The sequence below is a fragment of the Oratosquilla oratoria genome, chromosome 37 (genome assembly GCF_046742065.1).
Source record: "Oratosquilla oratoria isolate Oo_2021 chromosome 37, ASM4674206v1, whole genome shotgun sequence".
Classification (NCBI taxonomy): domain Eukaryota; kingdom Metazoa; phylum Arthropoda; class Malacostraca; order Stomatopoda; family Squillidae; genus Oratosquilla; species Oratosquilla oratoria.
Genome location: NC_134813.1, coordinates 305,001 through 330,000, shown reverse-complemented (window position 1 = coordinate 330,000; position 25,000 = coordinate 305,001). Strand labels below are relative to the sequence as shown.

Genomic DNA, 25,000 nt, shown 5'->3' with positions numbered 1-25,000 from the left:
GGACGGTCGACCTCGATCCTTGACTCTTCCTTGGTCGACCGTCCTCCCGTGCTCTTCTAATGTACTTTTCGACGTCCCAGCCGACCGGTTTTCTATACTTTTCTTATTCACTTTCCTAAACCGGTCGGCTTCCTATCCATTCCGCTATGTCTTGCAATTTCCCCGGTCGGTCGGCCTTACTTCTTTTCGATGGTTTCCAGGCCGACCGACCTCCTTGATGTATCCTTCTTCTTACTCCGTTCCAGCGATCCAGGCCGACCGGCGAGTCTTGTCTTGTCTGCATTTCTGGTCTCCGCCGGTCGGCCTCTTGGTCATTCGGTCAAACTCTTCCCCCAGTCGTGGAGGACCCGGAGCGGAGCGAACGAGTGGACACCGCACAGAGGACATCAGGGATACTGCTCCGACACGGAAAAGGCGAGGATCCTCCTTGCGTCCTTTTTCGCTTCCTGTCGCCAGGCGATTTTATTCAGCTCGAGTCAAGGCTCGCAGGTGTTTCTGGGGGATAAAGCCCGTCTTCATTAGCCCTCAGATGACGGAGTTCGTGTAATTATTATTGGTCGGCGGCATGACATCTTGTTCAATATAAACAAATCCTTCCTTAGCTTCGAGTGTGTTTACTTAATTGTAGTATTCACGAAAGGACCAACGCTCGTAGGGTCCCGTCTACTCTCTAATTTTCTAACAAACATAGACTCCAATTCATGTACAGTTCCAACTTGATATAAATCCTTGATTTCCAATTATCACATTCGGATCTTAATTTGTATTGTTTGAGTTTGGGCTATGTCACCTTCTTAGCTATTCTACATGTTTATGAATCTACGTGGAAAACTGCATTTCTTCACATCCTTTAGACATGTGCTCTCTCTCAATTTACTCTCATGACCTCTTAAAAAGCCCCTCCATCTTTAATGTGTTTGTGTGTTTGTATGTGAAAAAATTAGATGTTTTTCCATACAATTTGCTTATTCTATCCATTTCGTACCATTTACATTCACACTTATTACCTATATATCTATCTATTCATGATATTCATACATTTTTTCTTATATATATATATATATATATATATATATATATATAGATACTGTATATATATATATATATATATATACTAGACCACCCGTTACCCGTTGGGTCAAATAAAATTTTAAATGATACGTTGTTGATAGAATGGTCAATAAAATCTTTATTAAGACAATGCTCTTATACTTACAACATTCTTTGTACAATTTGAATGATTTAAAAACAGTTTAATATTTCCCCTTTGCTTAACTCTACTCAGTGCAACATATAATTGTCCATGCTGTACCATACCGTATCTTTATGTCTACCAAAATATGCATTCATTGTGCTCTTGAAGTGTAGCTTGAGCTCATTGTTAACTTGTCATATCACGTTATTTTTAAAGAATGTTATTATTAGCTTAAGAATTACCAGTTTTGTGCGGTCATCGTGCTCTCAAGAAATTAAATATAGAGAGCCTCCTTAATTATGCTTATGTTATGTCACGTCTCGTCATCGCACTCCCAATCCCACTCCCACTCATTATCATTCAGGGAGTCCCATGGGACTTGATCGAGTAACATCTTTTATATATTTAAACTTTATGTTAGATATTATATGTCACTATCACAGTATAGTATATATATAATAAAATAAGTTTCTATATCAAACTGAATATAATTTAGAGCTCTTACCTCTATTCAGTAGACGAAGGCAGTGACTTGAAATGCAGAACATTGTGACGTCATATCGTCATTGCTTGGAGTTGGCTATACTTTCAAATATTGAATATGAAAATTTTAAATATTAATGGTCAGAAAATATGTAATCGGAAAATTGGAAATTAAAAAATTGGCAAATTGGAAAATTTGCAGTCGTGACGTCACGTGCTCAAAGCTGGGGTTCCTTAGGACCTACAGAGCTAATGTCGTGACGTCATGTCTCTTCTGATTGGCTACTCCTAAGTCGTGACGTCATATCTCTTCTGATTGGCTGGCCCTCAGTCGTGACGTCATATCTCTTCTGATTGGCTGGCCCTCAGTCGTGACTTCATATCTCTTCTGATTGGCTGGTCCTCAGTCGTGACGTCATATCTCTTCTTCTGATTGGCTGGGTGACGGTTTCAAGAAGCAAGCAATATGCAAATTAGAGTTTCAGAATTTTATATATATATATATATATATATATATATATATATATATTATATATATATATATATGTATATATATATGCATATATTATTTTATATTTTTCATTATTTATTATTAATTATACATCTATTACTTACCAGTTCTATCGATGGATATTCGAAGCTAAATAGCAATTCTGGTCCTCCTTTCGTGACACCCCTACGGCCCAGAGCAATCCAGCATTCTTTTATGGTTACAATTATTGGGTGCATAGACAAGAACTTACAAACAGAGGAGGAAACTACAATAGGGAACTCAGTGTTATAATTTGGGAATTGTTTTATTAATGAGGACTCAATATTTTTTTTTTTTCATTAAAAAAACAATTCCCAAATTATAACACTTCTAAAGATCAATGGTCACCAGATGTCATTACTAGTATGGCAGTTAATAAATTCATCTCCAGAGGACGAAACGTCTCACCTCAGTCAGGGCACGTGACCTGAGGCTTACTGAGTTCTCTATTGTAGTTTCCTCCTCTGTATATAAGTTCTTGTCTATGTACCCAATAATTTTAACTGTTGAAGAGGATCACAGTTAGTGGTCGAAATATACGGGTTACTCTGTACCTCAGCTTATCTTTCTCCGAGAGTGGGTTTAAGTTTGATTTTACTCATGTGGTACGACATCTACGTTACTTTATATATATATATATATATATATATATATATATATATATATATATATATATCTCCAAGTCTAAATAAAAATATTCTTCTAAAAAACGCTGTGGAAGTCGGGGACAGGTGGTATTACGGTGACGCTTTGTCCTAAAAATATTCTTGAAAAAGCGCTTGGGTAAATCGGGGTCAGGTGGTATTCTTCTTCTTCTTCTTCTTCTTCTTCTTCTTCTTCTTCTTCTTCTTCTTCGCGTATGTGGGTGTAGCACCATGGTCTTGGATCACGTGTTGGACTCGTGATACACAGCCACTACCCTCCCAAATGAGAGCTCAGAGCTCATGTATGACCGATGTATGGGTAATGCTGTGACCTCACACATACATACATACACACACACACACACACACACACACAAGTCCCCGCCCACGAGAGTTGGAATAACGGCTCTCTGCGCAGCGATACTGAAAATTCAGACCTGGGCGGGATTTCAACTCGGAACGCCGGGTTAGCAGTTGCGAACGCTACCACTGCGCCGTCGAGCCGTGTGTGTGTGTCTGTGTGTGTGTCCGCGTTTGTGTGCCTGTGAGCGTGCACCTGCATGTGTGTGTGTGTGTGTGTGTGTGTGTGTGTGTGTGTGTATGTGTGTGTGTGCGCGCTCTTGTATGGTGTGTGTGATTCATCATGACCTTAGACCACATGTTGGGCTTGTGATCTGCAGCCATTACCCTCCCAAATGAGAGCACACAAATCCTTGCCCACGAGAGTTTGGGTGCCGGCTCGCAGTGCAGAGCTGGCGAAATAATTCCCGTCCTTGTCTGTGTGTGTGTGTGTGTGTGTGTGTGTGTGTGTGTGTGTGTGTGTGTGTGTGTGTGTGTGTGTGTGTGTGTGTGTGTGTGTGTGTAATCAATTTGCGGAGTCCCACGAGTACAAACATTTCTGGTTCTCATTGAACTTAATAACGACTTCAACAGTTGTACGACCAACATGAACCCATTTTTTTTAATTATTTGCTAATTTCACCTATTTCGTACAACCACGTTCACATTTATTACCTAATTATCCATTTATTCATGATTTTTTTCTAATATACGAAATATATATACATCTATACATTTATTCATTTTATGTAATTTATTATAATTAATCATATATCAATTACTTATTAAAATACTCATTTTTGGACAATATATGTAAATGTTGTGATTTTATTCTAATGATCGACACAACCGAGACAAGTAATTGACCCTCATTTCCTGACACCCCTACGGTCCAGAGTAACTCAGTATCCTTTTATAGTTGAAAACTAGTCTCTACTTAGAAAAAAAGTAACTTTTAATTTCCACTATTCGTCACTTCTGCTGCACTTCTTAAGTAATTTTCGTTCTGGTCAGCGTCAGAAGATTTTATTCAGCTGAGGGAGAGCTCCCGGTCAGCCGGTCGGCTTCTGATCCATCTAATCCTAATTTCCTTTCCATGCCGACCGGCTGACCTCCATTCCAACTAGCTATAATCTTATCCTCTTACCCGGTCGGCTGGCATCGTTCCTCTACATATTCTCTGCCAGCCGACCTCCTTTGGTTTCCATTCCTTATAACTTTCCAGCTTACCCGGACGGTCGACCTCAATTCTGTATTCTTCCTTGGTCGACCGTCCTCCCGTGCTCTTCTAATGTACTTTTCGATGTCCCAGCCGACCGGTTTTCTATACTTTTCTTTTTCACTTTCCTAAACCGGTCGGCTTCCTATCCTTTCGTGCTATTTCTTACAATTTCCCCAGTCGGTCGGCCTGGTTTATATTCGATGATATCCTGGCAGACCGACCTCCTTGATGTATCCTTCTTCTTATTCCGTTCCAGCGATCCAGGCCGACCGGCGAGTCTTGTCTTGTCTGCATTTCTGGTCTCCGCCGGTCGGCCTCTTGGTCATTCGGTCAAACGCTTCCCCCAGTCGTGGAGGACCCGGAGCGGAGCGAACGTTTCGTCGCCGCTCCGAGGAGGACATCAGAGATACTGCTCCGACCCGGAAACGGCGAGGATCCTCCTTGCGTCCTTTTTTTGCTTCCTGTCGCTTCGAATGTATTTACCTAATTATAGTATTCAGGAAAGGAGCAACGCTCGTTGGGTCCCGTCTCCTATTCTCTTTCTAAAGGGAATTGACATCAAAAGTGACAAAATTTTCACACTGAATGAGAATCCGACGAGAAACAATGGTCTTAAACTGTCCGGAAATAGATTCAATTTGGAAGTGGGTAGAAACAACTTCGCCAACCGTGTAGTTAATGAATGAAATAAACTTTCTGCAGAGGCAGTGCTATGTAGTTCAGTTCAAAGCTTTAAGAATCATTTAGATAAACACCTAAGCAAGATGCTGTAATGATTATAATCTATTTGATATTATTTGTTTTTGTTTTATCATTTGCCTGTTTGATTCTCATTTATTATTAGTTATATGTCAATTTATCATTATTTACTATTTACCTGTTTGTTTATTATCTAACTATACTTATGCATTTATTTATGTAATTTATTTATTTACATTATCATATTTTTTATTTATTCATTTATTATTTTGATTTTTTTCGCATCCCACCTAGATATGGACCAAAAGGTCTCCTGTCGGCATGCTCCGCCTTTGTAATCCTTTGTAACATCCAACTTTACCTAAATCCTTGACATCTAGTTATCACATTCGGATCTGAATGCACGTATTGTTTGAGTTTGGGCTCTATCGCCTTCTTAGCTATTCTATGAATCTACATGGGAACCTGTATTTCTTCACATTCCTTTAGACATGTTGTCTTTCTTAATTTACTCTCAGGACCTCTTAAAGCCCTTCCATCTTTAATGTGTTTGTGTGTTTGTATGTGGAGTCAATTACCGAACCCCCTCGAGTACAAACTTTTCTGGTTCTCATTTAAGTTGATAATGAAGCTTGGTCAAGTGACGATAATAGTGTCAACAGATGCATTACTCTAAACCCAATTTATAAGGGAGCGAAGGATAGGCTGGAGAAAGAGCATGCGTCATAATTTGTTTAGGTTGTGTGTTTTATTTGTTTTATTTGTATTAACACGACGGTAATGTGTTTTGCATTATTACATTTTTATCTATGTAATTTTTATCTATGTAATTTTATTTATGTAATTCATTAACTGTGAGGGACGGTTTTGCTTCACTTTACGGTTACAATTTCTGGGGTCTGTGACAGTGCATGCTTCACGTGACTTTTGTTCCGCGTGGCGAGTTGTAGTTTATCGTATTGTTGTGGCACGTCACAGCGTGCAGCTTTTACACCAATCTTGGTGGGCATTTTTTCACACTACATTTTGTTTTCTTGTTTATTTTAATGTGAACTCCTTTTTGCATGTTTATTTTATTGATGGATTATACGTTCTTCTTCTTGTTCCAATTTCTTTGTTCTGTGACAATGCATGCTACGCGGGACATTTGTTCCACGGGGTGCATTGTGGTGCGGCCCATCGGCAGCGGGTTGAGTTCTTACAGCCTTCACTGTATTTCTTTATTTTTCTATGGTAAACTCTGTGAATGTTTTTAAGGTAGCATTGCACATTTTGTATTATAGTTTTATTTATATTTTTGTTTTTCATTTGTGTTTTTGATATGTTCTACCTGTGTTGGAATTTAACGGTTACTGGGAAGACCTGTCCCAGTGTACCAGGTATCCCCTATTTATGTACATTTCCTATGGCTACCACTGTATTACCCTGAAGACGAACCCCGGACAGGGTTCGAAACGTCGGAATAAATTGACGAACGTCGAGTCCAGCGTATACTTTCTTCCATATATATATATATATATATATATATATATATATATATATATATCATATAATGTATATATATATATTACCTTAAGTTATTCATCATTTATTATTAATTATACATCTATTATTTACCAAAATACTTATTTGTGACAATAACGTCTGGCAGGGACAACCATTTCTATCGATAGACATTCGAAGCTAATTAGCAATTCTGACCCTCCTTTCTTGATGCCCCTACGGTCCAGAGTAACTTAGCATTCTTTTATGGTTCAAAACTAGTATCTACACTAAAAAAAATAATAATAATAATAATAATAAAAAGACACCTTTATTAGTCTTAGCAAGTTGTAGGTTTCTCCGACAATTTTGTTTATCTGTTTATCAGGTATTTTTCAGATCCCACTTTCTTTACTTTATTTGCACCAATTTAATGTTGTCCTGATATCTTTTTTATATACTTTTTCCAAATTCTATTATACTACATTTCTTGATGTTGAAATTCACTTCACACTTTTGACTCCATTCCCAGACTTTGTCCAGGTCTTTTTGTAGTGATTTACAATCTTCCTCTGTATTTACGCTCTTTAGTAGTTTCACATCATCAGCAAAGAAGTTCATATAACATATCACGCTTTCATCCATGTCATTTATATATTTGGCAAGCATTATCGGAGCCAATACACCTTGTGGAACTCCTTTTATCATTTCTTCCCAGGTCGAGTTCTTGTCTCTAAGTACCACCTTCATTTTTCTCCCGTTTAAGAAATCTTTCATCCATTCCAATAACTTTCCTTGTACTCCACCTATTGTTTCAATTTTTCTTAGTAGCTTTTTGTGTGGTACTTTGTCAAATGCTTTTTGTAAATCTAAGAAGACACAATCTGCCCATCCGTCTCTTGTATTATTTCTATTAGCCTCGAGTAAAAGCAAATCAAGTTTATGGCACATGATCTTCCGCGTCTAAATCCAAGTTGTTTTGGATTTAGTATATTATTCTCTTTCAAATGATTAATCCATTTACTTTTGATAACTTTTTCGCATATTTTTTCTATTGTACCTGTAAGGGCTCACCGTTGTACTTTTTCCAATGTCAATGTCTTTAATGAGATTCGGTGACATACAGAAATAGCGTATTCCAAATGTGGACGAACTAACGATTTATATAGCTTGTTGGACTTTTGAAGTCAAAAGATCGCGTAATCAGTCCTAGAATATAATTTCTTTTCTCAAAAGCTGAAATACACTGCTTAGATGATTTGAGATCGTTACTGATAATTACGCCGAGATCCTTTTCACTATCCACTTTTGTAAACGAATTTCCAAATAATTTGTAATCGTATTTACTGTTACTTCTACTTATATGCATTGCCTTGTATTTACAGTATTAGTGTTAAATTTAATGGGACACTTTTCAGACCATTCCTGTAATTCATATAAATCTTTTTGAATATCAAATTGGTTAAGTGATCATTTGCCATTCCGCACAGTTTTGTATCATTAGCAAATTTGGAAACAATAGATTTTAGCTCGTGGTCTATATCATTTATATATACTATGAATAGAAGTGGCCCGAGAACGGAACCCTGAGGAACTCCTCTCGTAACATTTTTCCATTTAGAAGTTTTGCAATTTAAAACAACTCTCTTTTCGATCATTCAACCAATTTCTAGTCAAACTTAATAGGCTACCACTTATTCCGTGAGAAGCTAATTTAGTAAGTAGTCTTTCGTGGGGGACGGTATCAAAAGCTTTTGCAAAGTCTAGATATATAAAATCTATGTTGTTTCTTTTGTCATAATTCGAGATGACTACGTTGTAGAATTCGAGTTAATGACGCAAGAATGTTTCCGTCTGAATCCATGCTGGCTATCATTTATCAAACAGTTACTTTCTAAATGATGTTCGATAGCATCTCTGATGATAGTTTTCATCATTTTTCCTACGATTGAAGTCAAACTTATAGGCCTGTAGTTATTTGGTTTCTTTTTGTCACCTTTTTTGAATATGGGAGTAACGTTAGCTAGCTTCCATTCTCTTGGGACATCTCCAGATATGATGGATTTCTTTAAAATGGTTTCTAATGGAACGACAATCTCATTTTTCATTTCCTTTAAGATTCTTGGATGCCAACCGCCAGGCCCTGGTGTTTCATGAACTTTGAGTTTCTCTATAAATCTTTTAATTTTTTCTTTAGTTATATTTATCGTAGTAAGTTCACCCTAGACTTTTCACAGGTTTTAGTTTCGAGTTCACTTTGAGGTGTTTCCTTTACGAATACTGATCTAAAATAATTGTATAAAATATCATATATTCCTTCATTTGAATATTCAAGTTGACCGTCAGCAGATAATAATGGACCAATGTGATTCCTAATAGCCTTTTTATCTCTAATGTAACTATAGAATTCTTTGGGATTCTCTTTGGATTTATCAGCGATATTCATTTCATATTGTCGTTCTCGTTTTTTGTCTTTTTTAAACCTCTCTGTTTTAATACATAACTTTGATAGTCATTAGATGCGACCGACCACTTGTATTTTTTTTTTTTTTTTTTTTTTTTTGTCAAGCCATTTTGTGCGAGTCTGATTTGGGGGACGTCTGTTGCAACCATATATTACGAACGTTTTATTGATATGTGCAATTGTTCTGCATTTCTTTTGATCTTCAACAATACATTACCCCCACACCCATCCATCCATACGGCGACGTCCCTTTAATTGAAAGGAATCACCCGACGTTAGCCAGAATGACACCAATAAGGGGCGTCACACAAGCTAAAGGTGTAAGACGACGCAGCATCAACTTAAAAATATATGCAATTAAATGAATTATATAACTTAATAAATAAGTAAATAAAAACATAAATGCATGAATGAATAAATAAATAAATAAATGAAATAAATGAAGATTAAAACGTTCTGTTTTAGTCGCAAAATGTATAGAACGAGACATCAGCGTAGAAAAGGGTTACGAAAATAAAATAAAAATAGGATTGAGGGTTGCTCCCTGCAGCGAACGAGCCTAGGCTGGCACCAGAGTGATCCCACGGGGCTAATATGGACCACAACTAGTGAGAGAAATCTCTCTCTCTCTCTCTCCTTCTCTCTTTCACTTATCCTAAATCTGTCCTTCACAATCATCTCGTAATTATATTGACCTGAGTTCGATCTCCAACGGCTCCTGACAGGGCCGTTTCTAGCTTTGTGGGGGCCCTAGGCAAGAGGCAGTTAGGGGCCCTCAAAAGTTAGAGAGCTAGACAGATTGGTATTTCATTTATACCTGTGAAGTTTGCCAAACAGTAATTAAACAATTTCTATATCTTTTGATGGTGTTAAAGGATGCTATTACACCATATTTATTTATTTAAACATTTATTTTAACTTAACATCACAGTCTCTGAATACAAACCACACTTCAAAATATTGGTAACTTAACATCACAGTCTCTGAATACAAACCACACTCCAAAATAGTAGTAACTTAACATCACAGTCTCTGAATACAAACCACCACCAACTGCATTGTATTGGGCTCAAAATCTCTGCTTTCTGGCTTTTTTTTTTTACTAGCAAAATCATCAATGATATCTTCATACAACACGTCTTTCCCCACTTCATGGTTGATGCTGATTATTGCAAGACCACTGAGTCGCTCCTGCCCCATAGATGATCTTAAATAGGTCTTGATGAGTTTCAGCTTCGAAAAGCTCCTCTCTGCTGAGGCCACAGTCACAGGCAGAGTACAGGCAATTCTCAGTGCAACCCACAGATTGGGATACAATTCCTCAAAATGTTTTTTGTGGATAAAGGTGAGGAGCTCAAGAGCAGTCATTTCGTCTGAGGGCAAACTTGGTAAGTGTTTAACTTCCATAGCCAGTTCCTTTCCATCAATGTCACTTTCATTTCCAGAGGTTAATGTCTTGCATAGTTTGTCACACTGGTTGTTCAATGACTGATCATCCAGTTTCTGGAAATTGAGCAGCACTCCAAATTGGTCTCTTACTTCACTCAGAGTTTTAAATCTATCAGTTAAGGATTGAATGGTAGTGTCAACAACAACATTAAAGAATGTTATTTCTAGCCTCTTCATTGCAGATCTCATCTGCGGCCTCATAAGCAAAGTGTCTTTTTGTACTTCTTAATCTCTTTTCTTTGAGTACAGCCTCTACATTCATTTCCTCACACATATCTTTAGCAGAGACTTGAGCTGAAGTGAATCCAATTCTTCTGTAGTTAGTCAGAGATGTTTTCGCTTTAGTAAGGAGGTCAACTGCCACATCAAGCTGCATTTTAGGAGACTGCAGGAGCTTACTGACATGGTTCACAATGTGTAGAATGTCATACCATATGACTGTGCAAATGATAAATCGGTATGACCCCACCTCTTCTGCCAGACTTTGGGCTTCAACCTTGGTCAGAGGATCAGACACTTCCCTGACCTTCAACAAAGCTTCCCTTATATTAGAGGCCTGATACCGCACAGCTTCTATGCTATTAATACGGCTCTCCCATCTTGTGTCACTCCAGGTCTTGAGTGCAACAGTGACATAATCTTTTAGGATTGCCCATCTTTGTGGTGAGGCTGAAAATAGGTTTACAGTTTCTAAACAGTGCCGAAATAGCTAGTGGCATCTATTGAAGCTGTTGCTGCATCAGATATCATCAAGTTTAGGGAATGTGCTCCACATGGAACATAGAGTGCACGAGGGTTCTTCTCAAGAAGTCTGGCTTGAACTCCTTTGTTTCTCCCTTTCATGTTGGCACCATTATCATATGATTGTCCTCTGCAATCTTCAAGGAGAATATTCAGTTCCGTCAGTTTCTTTATAATTAGAGATGACAAACCAAGACCTGTTGTTTCAGAAGCTACAAGGAACCCCATAAAATGTTCCTTAATTTCTGGTTTCTTGTCCATTTTGACAGTCCTTATGACGACTGACATCTGTTCTTGATGGTTTACATCGGGAGTACAGTTCAAAATAATTGAATAATATTTGGACTGTTTAACTTCAGTCACCATTGTGTCCATTATTTTAGTACTGATTGAAGCAATAAGTTCATTTTGGATGATATTTCCAAGGTAGCTGGAATGACTGAACTGGCCACTCTCAACACGCTCAATGTGCTGCTTCATGACAGGATCAAATTTAGCAAGCAGCTCCACCTCTTTTAGAAAATTCCCATTATTCTGCTGGTGTAACGTGTTTGATGAACCTCTAAATGCAAGATTTCTCTCGGCTAAGGATTGGATAATGGCGATTAAGCGAGTCAGGACATCTCTCCAGCGCCTCTTTTCAGCCTCCAATAGTGTTCTTTCAGCTTGGTCTATTGTCTTTCCAGTTTGCAAACGGAGTTGTAAATCTTTCCAGGTTGCCATGTGCGCTATGTGTGCTGGACTGCTTTCATGACTTTTCAAAAGTGTGCCTATGTTTTTCCAGTCTGTCAGTCCTTCTGTCACTAACTTTTGTTCTTTGGTTGAAAATAATTTACAACAAAAGCAATAGAGAGCATTTTTTGTTTTTGAGTAGATAAGCCAAGTCCGCTTCATCTTTTCTCCATTAACCAATGTTCTACAAAAATAATGATAATGGAAACTTCTTCCGTCTTCTTTTTTTGGGAAATGTGAAATCAGAACTAATCTGAAATGGCCCTCTACCTACTGCATCCGTTCTAAATGCATCAGACAGAATGGTTGGCCAGTTAGCAGGATCTAGTGGTTTAGAATAAATGGGAGGCTGCTCAGAAGTAGATGATGCCTTCTGTGGTTCTGGGGAATGTGGTGGTCTTGGTGGCAGTACAGCTTCCTGGACAGATCCTGATGAATGTGATGGCACTGGAGCATCCTGTTCAGGAAGTTCAGAATATTCCTCTGGCTTGCTGTCTGGAGCTCCAATATATTTTAGAATTGATCCTGCAAAATTACAAATTTCCTTAGATGATTAGGCGTTAGTCTAAAATAATACTCACCATTCAGAAAACATAATAAAACCAAACTTTAATATGTTTCTTTAAATTATTAAATAAACGATAATGAATTACCTTTTTCTTTTGACCATTTTTCTTCGTCAAATTTCTTTTTCTTTCGTTTCTCTGCTCCGCTGAGATAAATTCGTTTTGATGCCATTACGGGAATGATGATTGGCGAGTCTTAGAGTCTAATGTAGGCCTAGCACAGAAATCTGTTAAGTGAAAACCTTATAAATACATGGAATCAATTTTACATACACGATATTCGAGTAGAATAAATATGATTATTTTTATCAGTGTAGGCCTAACACAGATATCTGTAAAGTGTAAACCTTTTAAATACCCCTTAATAAAAATAATTCTACATACACGAAATTCGGGTAGACCTGAAAGGTGAACAGATGGGTGATTGTTGAGCCTGTGGTTATCTTAATATTATATACGAACTAGAGAAACGGACCACACGACAAACGGAATAGAATTCATGTATTTCTGTCACTTCCTTTTGAGCTAACCTCGGTCCTGCCATCTAGTGTTTTTTCATTAGGTAGGTGAAGTGAGAAAATAAATAATCATAATTTTGATAATAAAGAAATAAGCGAATAAATGAATAAGGGATTGGATAAAATATCGATACAAAATCAACAAAATTGAACATATGAACATATATGAACATTGAATATTGAAAAAGGTGGAAAAGGTAAACATTCCATAGAATACAAACATTTCCTATTGTGCATACAAATATAATAAAAGGAATTCCAACTTACAGTCACAGAACACACAAACTTACAAATTTACACTATCAGAAGCTAAGCATGAAGCGACCAAAGAGTAAACAAGAACGCTGGTGATGCCAATTCCAGTGACAAATAAAGCCAAACAATTGGACAAAGAATAGTAAGCTAATGGCCAAAAAGAGTTTGTAATTAACAATTAGTAACATCTGTAGCCATAAGCCCTAGCTTAGTGAACACATAAATGAATAAATAAAGCCAATTAATGCTTACCATATTATATCTTTAGATTAAATAAGATATAGGTGATTTTTAACAAGATAGTATTTTTAGCAGACGATCAAAACATTTCAAACAATAACAAACACTGCAAGAGGCGTGTTGTTTATTTGCGTCGGCAGGCGGGAGAGGCACAGGCTCATATTTGACCTTCGGTAGCGTTACCTAGCCATTGGGCCGGCCGGGGGCCCTAGGCAATCGCCTATACCGCCTATAGCTAGAAACGGCCCTGGCTCCTGACATTCCCAATCCACAAACACACACACAGACATATATATATTTATATATATATATATATATATATATATATACATATATATATGTGTGTGTGTGTGTGTGTGTGTGTAATTCACCATGGTCTTGGATCACGTGTTGGACTCGTGATCGACAGCTACTACCCTCCCGGATGAGAGCAAAGAGCTCATGTATGACTGATCTATGGGTAATGCTGTCACACACACACACACACACACACACACACACACGTATAACTGAAATTTCAGAAATGGGCGGGATCCGAATTCGGACCGCTAGGTTGGCAGTTGTGAACATCACCACTGCGCCGTCGAGCCGTGTTTGTGTATGTGTGTGTGTGTGTGTGTGTGTGTGTGTGTGTGTGCGTGCGTATCCGTGTGTGTGTCTGTGAGCGTGTATCTGCATGTGTGTGTGTGTGTGTGTGTGTGTGTGTGTGTGTGCGCGCGTGCGTGTCCGTGTGTGTGTGTGTCTGTGAGCGTGTATCTGCATGTGTGTGTGTGTGTGTGTATGTGTGTGTCTGTGTGTGTGTGTGTGTGTGTATTCGTGTGTATGTGCGTGCTTGTGTGTGTGTGTGCGTGTGTATGTGCGTGCATGTGTATGTGCGTGCGTGTGTGTATGTGTGCGTATGTGCGTGTGTGTTTGTGTGGTGTGATTCATCATGACCTTAGACCACATGTTGGGCTTATGATCTACAGCCATTACCCTCCCAAATGAGAGCTCACAAATCCTTCCCCACGAGAGTTTGTGTGCTGGCTCGCAGTGCAGAGATGGTGTGTGTGTGTGTGTGTGTGTGTGTGTGTGTGTGTGTGTGTGTGTGTGTGTGTGTGTGTGTGTGTGTGTGTGTTGTGTGTGTGTGTGTGTGTTTTTGTGTGGTGTGATTCATCATGACCTTAGACCACATGTTGGGCTTGTGATCTACAGCCATTACCCTCCCAAATGAGAGCACACAAATCCTTTCCCACGAGAGTTTGGGTGCTGGCTCGCAGTGCAGAGATGGTGTGTGTGTGTGTGTGTGTGTGTGTGTGTGTGTGTGTGTGTGTGTGTGTGTGTGTGTGTGTGTGTGTGTGTGTGTAAGCATTTTGCGGAGCCCCACGAGTACAAACATTTCTGGTTTTCATTCAATTTAATAATGACTTAAACAGTTGTACGATCAACAAGAACCCATTTCTTTTTTAGTTATTCCCCAATTTTACCTATTTCGTACAACCATGTTCACATTACCTACTTATCTATGGAATTTTTTCTTATGCATAAAACATATGTATCTATACAAGTATATTAATTAATTTCATAATTTTTTTTATTATTAATCATATAATTTTATACAATTTTTTATCATTAATCATACATCTATTACTTGTTGAAATAATTATTTCTGGATAGAGTATGTAAAAGTTGTGATTTTATTCTAATAATCGACACAACCGAAACAAGCAATTCTATCGATGAATAATGGAAGCTAAGGAGCAATTCTGATCCTCATTTCTTGACACCCCTACGGTCCAGAGGAACTCAGCATCCTTTTATAGTTGAAAACTAGTCTCTACTTATAAAAAAAGTAAAAACAATTATATTTCCACTTCGTCCCTTCTGCTGCACTTAAGAATTTTCGTTCTGGTCAGCGTCAGAAGATTTTATTCAGCTGAGGGAGAGCTCCCGGTCAGCCGGTCGGCTTACGATCCATCTAATCCTAATTTCCTTTCCCTGCCGACCGGCTGACCTCCATTCCAACTAGCTATAATCTTATCCTCTTACCCGGTCGGCTGGCATCGTTCCTCTACGAGTCTACGCATTCTATGCCAGCCGACCTCCTTTGGTTTCCATTCCTTATGACTTTCCAGCTTACCCGGACGGTCGACCTCGATCCTTGACTCTTCCTTGGTCGACCGTCCTCCCGTGCTCTTCTAATGTACTTTTCGACGTCCCAGCCGACCGGTTTTCTATACTTTTCTTATTCACTTTCCTAAACCGGTCGGCTTCCTATCCATTCCGCTATGTCTTGCAATTTCCCCGGTCGGTCGGCCTTACTTCTTTTCGATGGTTTCCAGGCCGACCGACCTCCTTGATGTATCCTTCTTCTTACTCCGTTCCAGCGATCCAGGCCGACCGGCGAGTCTTGTCTTGTCTGCATTTCTGGTCTCCGCCGGTCGGCCTCCTGTCATTCGGTCAAACTCTTCCCCCAGTCGTGGAGGACCCGGAGCGGAGCGAACGAGTGGACACCGCACAGAGGAGGACATCAGGGATACTGCTCCGACACGGAAAAGGCGAGGATCCTCCTTGCGTCCTTTTTCGCTTCCTGTCGCCAGGCGATTTTATTCAGCTCGAGTCAAGGCTCGCAGGTGTTTCTGGGGTTAAAGCCCGTTTCCATTAAACCCCAGATGACGGAGCTCGTGTACTGTAATTATTCTTGTTTGGCACCATGACATCTTGTTCAATGTAAACAAGGCCCTCCTTAGCCTCGAGTGTGTTTACCTAATTGTAGTGTTCAGGAAAGGTGCAACGCTCGTTTGGTCCCGTGTCCTATTCTCTAATTTTCTAACAAAACTGGACTCAAATTCATGTACAGTTCCAACTTGGCCTAAATCCTTGATTTCCAGTTATCACATCCGGACCTGAATGCACGTATTGTTTGAGTTTGGGCCATGTCACTTTCTTAGCTATTCCACATATTTATTAATCTACATGGAAAAGCGCATTTCTTCACATCCTTTAGACATGTGGTCTTTCTTAATTTACTCTCATGACCTCTTAAAGCCCTTCCATCTTTAACGTGTGTGTGTGTGTGTATGTGAAAAAATTAATGTTTTTCCATACAATTTGCTTATTCTATCCATTTCGTACCATTTACATTCACATTTATTACCTACTTATCTATCTATTCATGATATTCATTACATTTTTTCTTATATATATATATATATATATATATATATATATATATATATATATATATATATGTATATATATATACTAGACCACCCGTGATCCGTTAGGTCAAATCAAAATTTAAATGATACGTTGTTGATAAAATGGTAAATAAAATCTTTATTAAGACAATTGTCTTATATTTACAACATTCTTTGTACAATTTGAATGATCTAAAAACACTTTATTTTCCCTTTGCTTAACTCTACTCAGCGCAACATATAATTTTCCATGCTGTACCATACCGTATCTTTCTGTCTACCAAAATATGCATTCATTCTGCTCTGGAAGTGTATCTTCAACCTATTGTTAACATGTCATATCACGATCTTTTTAAAGCATGTTATTATTAGCTTAAGACTTACCAGTTTTGTGTGGTCCTCGTGCTCTCAAGAAATTAAATATAGAGAGCCTCCTTAATTATGCTTATGTTATGTCACGTCTCGTCATCCCACTCCCAATCCCACTCCCACTCATTATCATTCAGGGAGTCCCATGGGACTTGATCGAGTAACAACGTTTATAAATATAAACTTTATGATAGATATACTATGTCACTATCACCGTATAGTATAAATCACAGAAAATAAGTTTCTATATCAAACTGAATATAATTTAGAGCTCTTACCTCTATTCAGTAGACGAAGGCAGTGACTTGAAATGCAGAACATTGTGACGTCATATCGTCATTGCTTGGAACACTACGTAATATTTTACTATACTCATTATGCCTCATAGATGTTAATTCAGGAGTTGGCTATACTTTCAAATATTAAAGATGAAAATTTTAAATATTAATGGTCAGAAAATTGTAATCGGAAAATTGGAAATTAAAAAATTGGCAAATTGGAAAATTTGCAGTCGTGACATCACGTGCTCAAAGCTGGGGTTCGTTAGGACCCACAGAGCTGATGTCGTGACGTCATGTCTCTTCTGATTGGCTAGTCCTCAGTCGTGACGTCATATTTCTTCTTCTGATAGGCTGGTCCTCAGTCGTGACGTCATATCTCTTCTGATTGGCTGGTCCTCAGTCGTGACGTCATATCTCTTCTTCTGATTGGCTGGTCCTCAGTCGTGACGTCATATCTCTTCTTCTGATTGGCTGGGTGACGGTTTCAATCAAGCGAGATAAACAAGATAATCAGAATTTTATAAGTATATATATATATATATATATATATATATATATATATATATATATATATGTATATATATATGCATATATTATTTTATATTTTTCATTATTTATTATTAATTATACATCTATTATTTACCAGTTCTATCGATGGATATTCGAAGCTAAATAGCAACTCTGGTCCTCCTTTCGTGACACCCCTACGGCCCAGAGCAATCCAGCATTCTTTTATGGTTACAATTATTGGGTGCATAGACAAGAACTTACATACAGAGGAGGAAACTACAATAGGGAACTCAGTGTTATAATTTGGGAATTGTTTTATTAATGAGGACTCAATATTTTTTCATTAAAAAACAATTCTCAAATTATAACACTTCTAAAGGTCAATGGTCACCAGATGCCATTACTAGTACGGCAGTTAATAAATTCATCTCCAGAGGACGAAACGTCTGACCTCAGTCAGGGCACGTGACCTGAGGCTTACTGAGTTCTCTATTGTAGTTTCCTCCTCTCTATATAAGTTCTTGTCTATGTACCCAATAATTTTAACTATTGAAGAGGATCACAGTTAGTGGTCGAAATATACGGTTTACTCTGTACCTCAGCTTATCTTTCTCCGAGAGTGGGTTTAAGTTTTATTTTTCTCATGCGCTACGACATCTACGTTACTTGGTATATATGTATACATATATATATATATATTATATATATATATATATATATATATATATATATATATATATATATATATATATATATATATATATATCCAAGTCTAAATAAAAATATTCTTCTAAAAAACGCTGTGGAAGTCGGGGACAGGTGGTATTACGGTGACGCTTTGTCCTAAAAATATTCTTGAAAAAGCGCTTGGGTAAATCGGGGTCAGGTGGTATTCTTCTTCTTCTTCTTCTTCTTCTTCTTCGCGTATGTGGGTGTAGCACCATGGTCTTGGATCACGTGTTGGACTCGTGATACACAGCCACTACCCTCCCAAATGAGAGCTCAGAGCTCATGTATGACCGATGTATGGGTAATGCTGTGACCTCACACATACATACATACATACACACACACACACAAGTCCCCGCCCAGGAGAGTTGGAATAACGGCTCTCTGCGCAGCGATACTGAAAATTCAGACCTGGGCGGGATTTCAACTCGGAACGCCGGGTTAGCAGTTGCGAACGCTACCACTGCGCCGTCGAGCCGTGTGTGTGTGTCTGTGTGTGTGTCCGCGTTTGTGTGCCTGTGAGCGTGCACCTGCATGTGTGTGTGTGTGTGTGTGTGTGTGTGTATGTGTGTGTGTGCGCGCGCTCTTGTATGGTGTGTGTGATTCATCATGACCATAATGTTGGGCTTGTGATCTGCAGCCATTACCCTCCCAAATGAGAGCACACAAATCCTTGCCCACGAGAGTTTGGGTGCCGGCTCGCAGTGCAGAGCTGGCGAAATAATTCCCGTCCTTGTCTGTGTGTGTGTGTGTGTGTGTGTGTGTGTGTGTGTGTGTGTGTGTGTGTGTGTGTGTGTAAGCAATTTGCGGAGTCCCACGAGTACAAACATTTCTGGTTCTCATTCAACTTAATAACGACTTCAACAGTTGTACGACCAACATGAACCCATTTTTTTTTTTATTATTTGCTAATTTCACCTATTTCGTACAACCACGTTCACATTTATTACCTAATTATCCATTTATTCATGATTTTTTTTCTAATATATGAAATATATATACATCTATACATTTATTCATTTTATGTAATTTATTATAATTAATCATATATCAATTACTTATTAAAATACTCATTTTTGGACAATATATGTAAATGTTGTGATTTTATTCTAATGATCGACACAACCGAGACAAGTAATTGACCCTCATTTCCTGACACCCCTACGGTCCAGAGGAACTCAGCATCCTTTTATAGTTGAAAACTAGTCTCTACTTAGAAAAAAAGTAACTTTTAATTTCCACTATTCGTCACTTCTGCTGCACTTCTTAAGTAATTTTCGTTCTGGTCAGCGTCAGAAGATTTTATTCAGCTGAGGGAGAGCTCCCGGTCAGCCGGTCGGCTTCTGATCCATCTAATCCTAATTTCCTTTCCATGCCGACCGGCTGACCTCCATTCCAACTAGCTATAATCTTATCCTCTTACCCGGTCGGCTGGCATCGTTCCTCTACATATTCTCTGCCAGCCGACCTCCTTTGGTTTCCATTCCTTATAACTTTCCAGCTTACCCGGACGGTCGACCTCAATTCTGTATTCTTCCTTGGTCGACCGTCCTCCCGTGCTCTTCTAATGTACTTTTCGATGTCCCAGCCGACCGGTTTTCTATACTTTTCTTTTTCACTTTCCTAAACCGGTCGGCTTCCTATCCTTTCGTGCTATTTCTTACAATTTCCCCGGTCGGTCGGCCTTGTTTCTTTTCGATGATGTCCAGGCCGACCGACCTCCTTGATGTATCCTTCTTCTTATTCCGTTCCAGCGATCCAGGCCGACCGGCGAGTCTTGTCTTGTCTGCATTTCTGGTCTCCGCCGGTCGGCCTCTTGGTCATTCGGTCAAACGCTTCCCCCAGTCGTGGAGGACCCGGAGCGGAGCGAACGTTTCGTCGCCGCTCCGAGGAGGACATCAGAGATACTGCTCCGACCCGGAAACGGCGAGGATCCTCCTTCCGTCCTTTTTTGCTTCCTGTCGCTTCGAATGTATTTACCTAATTATAGTATTCAGGAAAGGAGCAACGCTCGTTGGGTCCCGTCTCCTATTCTCTTTCTAAAGGGAATTGACATCAAAAGTGACAAAATTTTCACACTGAATGAGAATCCGACGAGAAACAATGGTCTTAAACTGTCCGGAAATAGATTCAATTTGGAAGTGGGTAGAAACAACTTCGCCAACCGTGTAGTTAATGAATGAAATAAACTTTCTGCAGAGGCAGTGCAATGTGTTCAGTTCGAAGCTTTAAGAATCATTTAGATAAACACCTAAGCAAGATGCTGTAATGATTATAATCTATATTATTTGTTTTTGTTTTGTTATCATTTGCCTGTTTGATTCTCATTCATGATTAATTTGTCCTTTTATTATTATTTACTATTTACCTGTTTATTATTCAACTATACCTATGCATGTATTTATTTTATTTATTTACAATATCATAGTTTTAACTTATTCATTTATTATTTTGATTTTTTTTCGCATCAGACCTAGATATGGACCAAAAGGTCTCCTGTCGGCATGCTCTGCCTTTGTAATCCTTTGTAAAATCCAACTTTATCTAAATCCTTGACATCTAGTTATCACATTCGGATCTGAATGCACGTATTGTTTGAGTTTGGGCTCTATCGCCTTCTTAGCTATTCTATGAATCTACATGGAAAACTGTATTTCTTCACATCCTTTATACATGTTCTCTTTCTTAATTTACTCTCAGGACCTCTTAAAGCCCTTCCATCTTTAATGTGTTTGTGTGTTTGTATGTGGAGTCAATTACCGAACCTCCTCGAGTACAAACTTTTCTGGTTCTAATTTAAGTTGATAATGACCTACACGCTTGTACGACCAAAAAAGAACTAAATTCGTTGGTTTTTCTCTACAATTTGCTAATTTCACTCATTTCGCACAACTATTTACGTTCACACTTATTACCTACTTATCTATCTATTCATGACACTTTTTATAAGACACACATATATATATATATATATATATATATATATATATATATATTAATTATCTTAAGTTATTCATCATTTATTATTAATTATACATCTATTATTTACCAAAATACTTATTTGTGACAATAACGTCTGGCAGGGATAACCAGTTCTATCGATGGATATTCGAAGCTAAATAGCAATTCTGACCCTGCTTTCGTGACGCCCCTACGGTCCAGAGTAACTCAGCATTCTTTTATGGTTCAAAACTAGTCTCTACACTAAAAAAAAAAAAAATAATAATAATAATTAATAAAAAGACACCTTTATTGATCTTAGCAAGTTGTAGGTTTCTCCGACAATTTTGTTTATCTGTTTATCAGGTATTTTTCAGATCCCACTTTCTTTACTTTATTTGCTCCAATTTAATGTTGTCCTGATATCCTTTTTTTTCTTTTCTTTTTTTACTTTTTCCAAATTCAATTATGCTACATTTCTTGATGTTGAAGTCCACTTCCCACTTCTGACTCCATTCCCAGACTTTGTCCAGGTTTTTTGTCGTGAGTTACAAATTCCTCTGTACTTTCTTTAGTAGTTTCGCATCATCTGCAAAGAAGTTCATTTAAATTCCACACCTTTATCCATGTCATTTATATATATGACAAACATTTTATCGCAACCAGCACGGAACCTTGTGGGACTCCACCTATCATTTCTTCCCAGGTCGAGTTCTCGTCTCTAAGTACCAACCTCATTTTTCTCCCGTTTAAGAAATCTTTCATCCATTGCAATAACTTTCCTTGTACTCCACATATTGTTTCAATTCTTCTTAGTAGCTTTTTGTGTGGTACTTTATCAAATGCTTTTTGTAAATCTAAGAAGGCACAATCTGCCTATCCGTCCCTTTCTTGTATTATTTCTATTAGCCCAGGGTAAAGCAAATCAAGTTTGTGGCACATGATCTTCCGCGTCTAAATCCAAATTCTTTTGGATTTAGTATATTATTATCTTCCAAATGTTTAACCCATTTACTTTTGATAGCTGTTTCGCATATTTTTGATATTGTATTTGTAAGGGCTCGCCGTTGTACTTTTTCCAATCTGTCAATGTCTTTAATGCGATTCGGTGACCATACAGAAACAGCATATTCCAAATGTGGACGAACTAACGATTTATTTAGCTTGTTGGACTTTTGAAGTCAAAAGATCGCGTAATCAGTCATATAATATTATTTCTTTTCTCAGAGGCTGAAATACACTGCTTAGATGATTTGAGATCGTTACTGATAATTACGACGAGATCCTTTTCACTAATCACTTTTGTTAACGAATTTCCATATAATTTGTAATCGTACTAACTGTTATCTTTACTTATGTGCATTGCCTTGCATTTACTTGTGTTCAATTTTTCATCTCCTTTAAGATTCTTGGATGCCAACCGCCAGGCTCTGGTGTTTCATTAACTTTGAGTTTCTCTATACACTTTTTTTTTTTTTTTTTTTTTACCGTAGTAAGTTCACCCTAGACTTTTCACAGGCTTCAGTTTCGAGTTTACTTTGGGGTGTTTCGGTTACGAATACTGAGCTAAAATAATTGTTTAAAATATCACATATTCCTTCATTTGAATATTCAAGTTGACCGACAGCAGATAATAATGGACCAATGTGATTCCTAATAACCTTTTTATCACTAATGTAGCTATAGAATTCTTTGGGATTCTCTTTGGAGATATTAGCGATATTCATTTCACATTGTCGTTTTCGTTTTATTATTGTCTTTTTTAAATCTCTCTGTATTAATACATAAATTTGATAGTCATTAGATGCGCCAGAGCACTTGTATTTTTTATAAGCCTGTCTCTTTTTAGCAATACTTTTTTTTTTTCTTTGTCAAGCCATTTTGAGCGAGCCTGATTTGGGGGACGTCTGTTGCAACCATATATTACGAACGTTTTATTGATATGTGCAATTGTTCTGCATTTCTCTTGACCTTCTACAATACACTGCCCCCCACACCCACCAATCCATACGGCGACGTCCCTTTAATTGAACGGAATCACCCGACGCTAGCCAGAATGACACCAGTAAGGGGCGTCGCCCAAGCTAAAGGTGTAAAACCACGCAGCATCAACTTAAAATATATACAATTAAATGAATTATATAACTTAATAAATAAATAAAAACATAAATGCATGAATGAATAAATAAATAAATAAATGAAATAAATGAAGATTAAAACGTTCTGTTTTAGTCGCAAAATGTATAGAACGAGACATCAGCGTAGAAAAGGGTTACGAAAATAAAATATAATAAAATAAAAATAGGATTGAGGATTGCTCCCTGCAGCGAACGACACCAGAGTGATCCCACGGGGCTAATATGGACCACTCCTAGTGAGAGAAATCTCTCTCTCTCTCTCTCTCCTTCTCTCTCTCTTTCACTTATCCTAAATCTGTCCTTCACAATCATCTCGTAATCATATTGACCTGAGTTCGATCCCCAACGGCTCCTGACATTCCCAATCCACACACACACACGCACACACACATGTATATATATATATATATATATATATATATATGTGTGTGTGTGTGTGTGTGTGTGTGTGTGTGTGTGTGTGTGTGTGTGTGTGTGTGTGTGTGTGTGTGTGTGTGTGTGTAATTCACCATGGTCTTGCATCACGTGTTGGACTCGTGATAGACAGCTACTACCCTCCCGGATGAGAGCCCAGAGCTCATGTATGACTGATCTATGGGTAATGCTGTCTCACACTCACACACACACACACAAGTCCCCGCCCACGAAAGTTGGAATAACGGCTCTTTGCGCAGCAATAACTGAAATTTCAGACCTGGGCGGGATTCCAATTTGGACCGCCAGGTTAGCAGCTGCGAACGCTACCACTGTGCCGTCGAGCCATGTGTGTGTGTGTGTGTGTGTGTGTGTGTGTGTCTGTGAGCGTGTATCTGCATGTGCGTGTGCGTATGTGTGTGTGTGCGTGCGTGCGTGCGTGCGTGCGTGTGTGTGTGTGTGTGTGTATTCACTTGGTCTTTGGATCACGTGTTGGACTCGTGATCGACAGCTATTTCCCTCCTGGAAGAGAGCTCAGAGCTCGTAGGTCCGATCTATGGGTAATGCTATGACCTTGCACACACACACACACCCAACTCCCCGCCCACGAGAGTCAGAGTAACGACCCGAGGCACAGCGATACCGAAATAATTTCGGCCTTGGGTAGGATTCGAACTGGGTGCTGGGAGTACGTCTGCTTCCCAGTTCAGCGCTCTACCAACTATGCCACCGAGTCGGTGTGTGTGTGTGTGTGTGTGTGTGTGTGTGTGTGTGTGTGTGCGTGTGTGTGTGTGTGTGTATGCTTGTGTGGTGTGATTGATCATGACCTTAGACCACATGTTGGGTTTGTGATCTACAGTTATTACCCTCCCAAATGGG

General features: G+C 38.5%; 3 protein-coding genes across 6 annotated transcripts in view; 1 reads left to right on the top strand and 2 right to left on the bottom strand.

The window, feature by feature from the left end:
• Positions 1 to 25,000, top strand: part of LOC143019489 (uncharacterized) — a 90,336-nt gene that overhangs the window by 36,031 nt on the left and 29,305 nt on the right. The gene's annotated exons all lie outside the window — the stretch shown is intronic.
• The window catches only part of LOC143019488 (uncharacterized), a 97,297-nt gene that overhangs the window by 49,854 nt on the left and 22,443 nt on the right, over positions 1 to 25,000 (bottom strand). The window lies entirely within an intron of this gene.
• LOC143019486 (zinc finger MYM-type protein 1-like) lies at positions 11,187 to 13,764 on the bottom strand. Of its 3 annotated transcripts, none has more exons than XM_076175123.1 (3): positions 13,574 to 13,764; positions 12,636 to 12,775; positions 11,187 to 12,507 (listed from the first exon to the last, which is right to left on the bottom strand). In XM_076175123.1, exon 3 carries the CDS (start codon positions 12,142 to 12,144, stop codon positions 11,200 to 11,202), a length of 945 nt encoding a protein of 314 aa, XP_076031238.1. In that variant the 5' UTR covers positions 12,145 to 12,507; positions 12,636 to 12,775; positions 13,574 to 13,764; the 3' UTR covers positions 11,187 to 11,199. The 3 variants fall into 3 exon arrangements, with proteins under 3 accessions (XP_076031238.1, XP_076031239.1, XP_076031237.1); XM_076175124.1 differs by lacking the exon at positions 13,574 to 13,764 and adding an exon at positions 12,933 to 13,564; XM_076175122.1 differs by lacking the exon at positions 13,574 to 13,764 and having other exon boundaries at positions 12,636 to 13,564.

Bases quoted from the DNA above. Each gene is read 5' to 3' on its own strand.
- LOC143019486 (XM_076175123.1), bottom strand. From the start codon at position 12,144: ATGAAGCGGACTTGGCTTATCTACTCAAAAACAAAAAATGCTCTCTAT.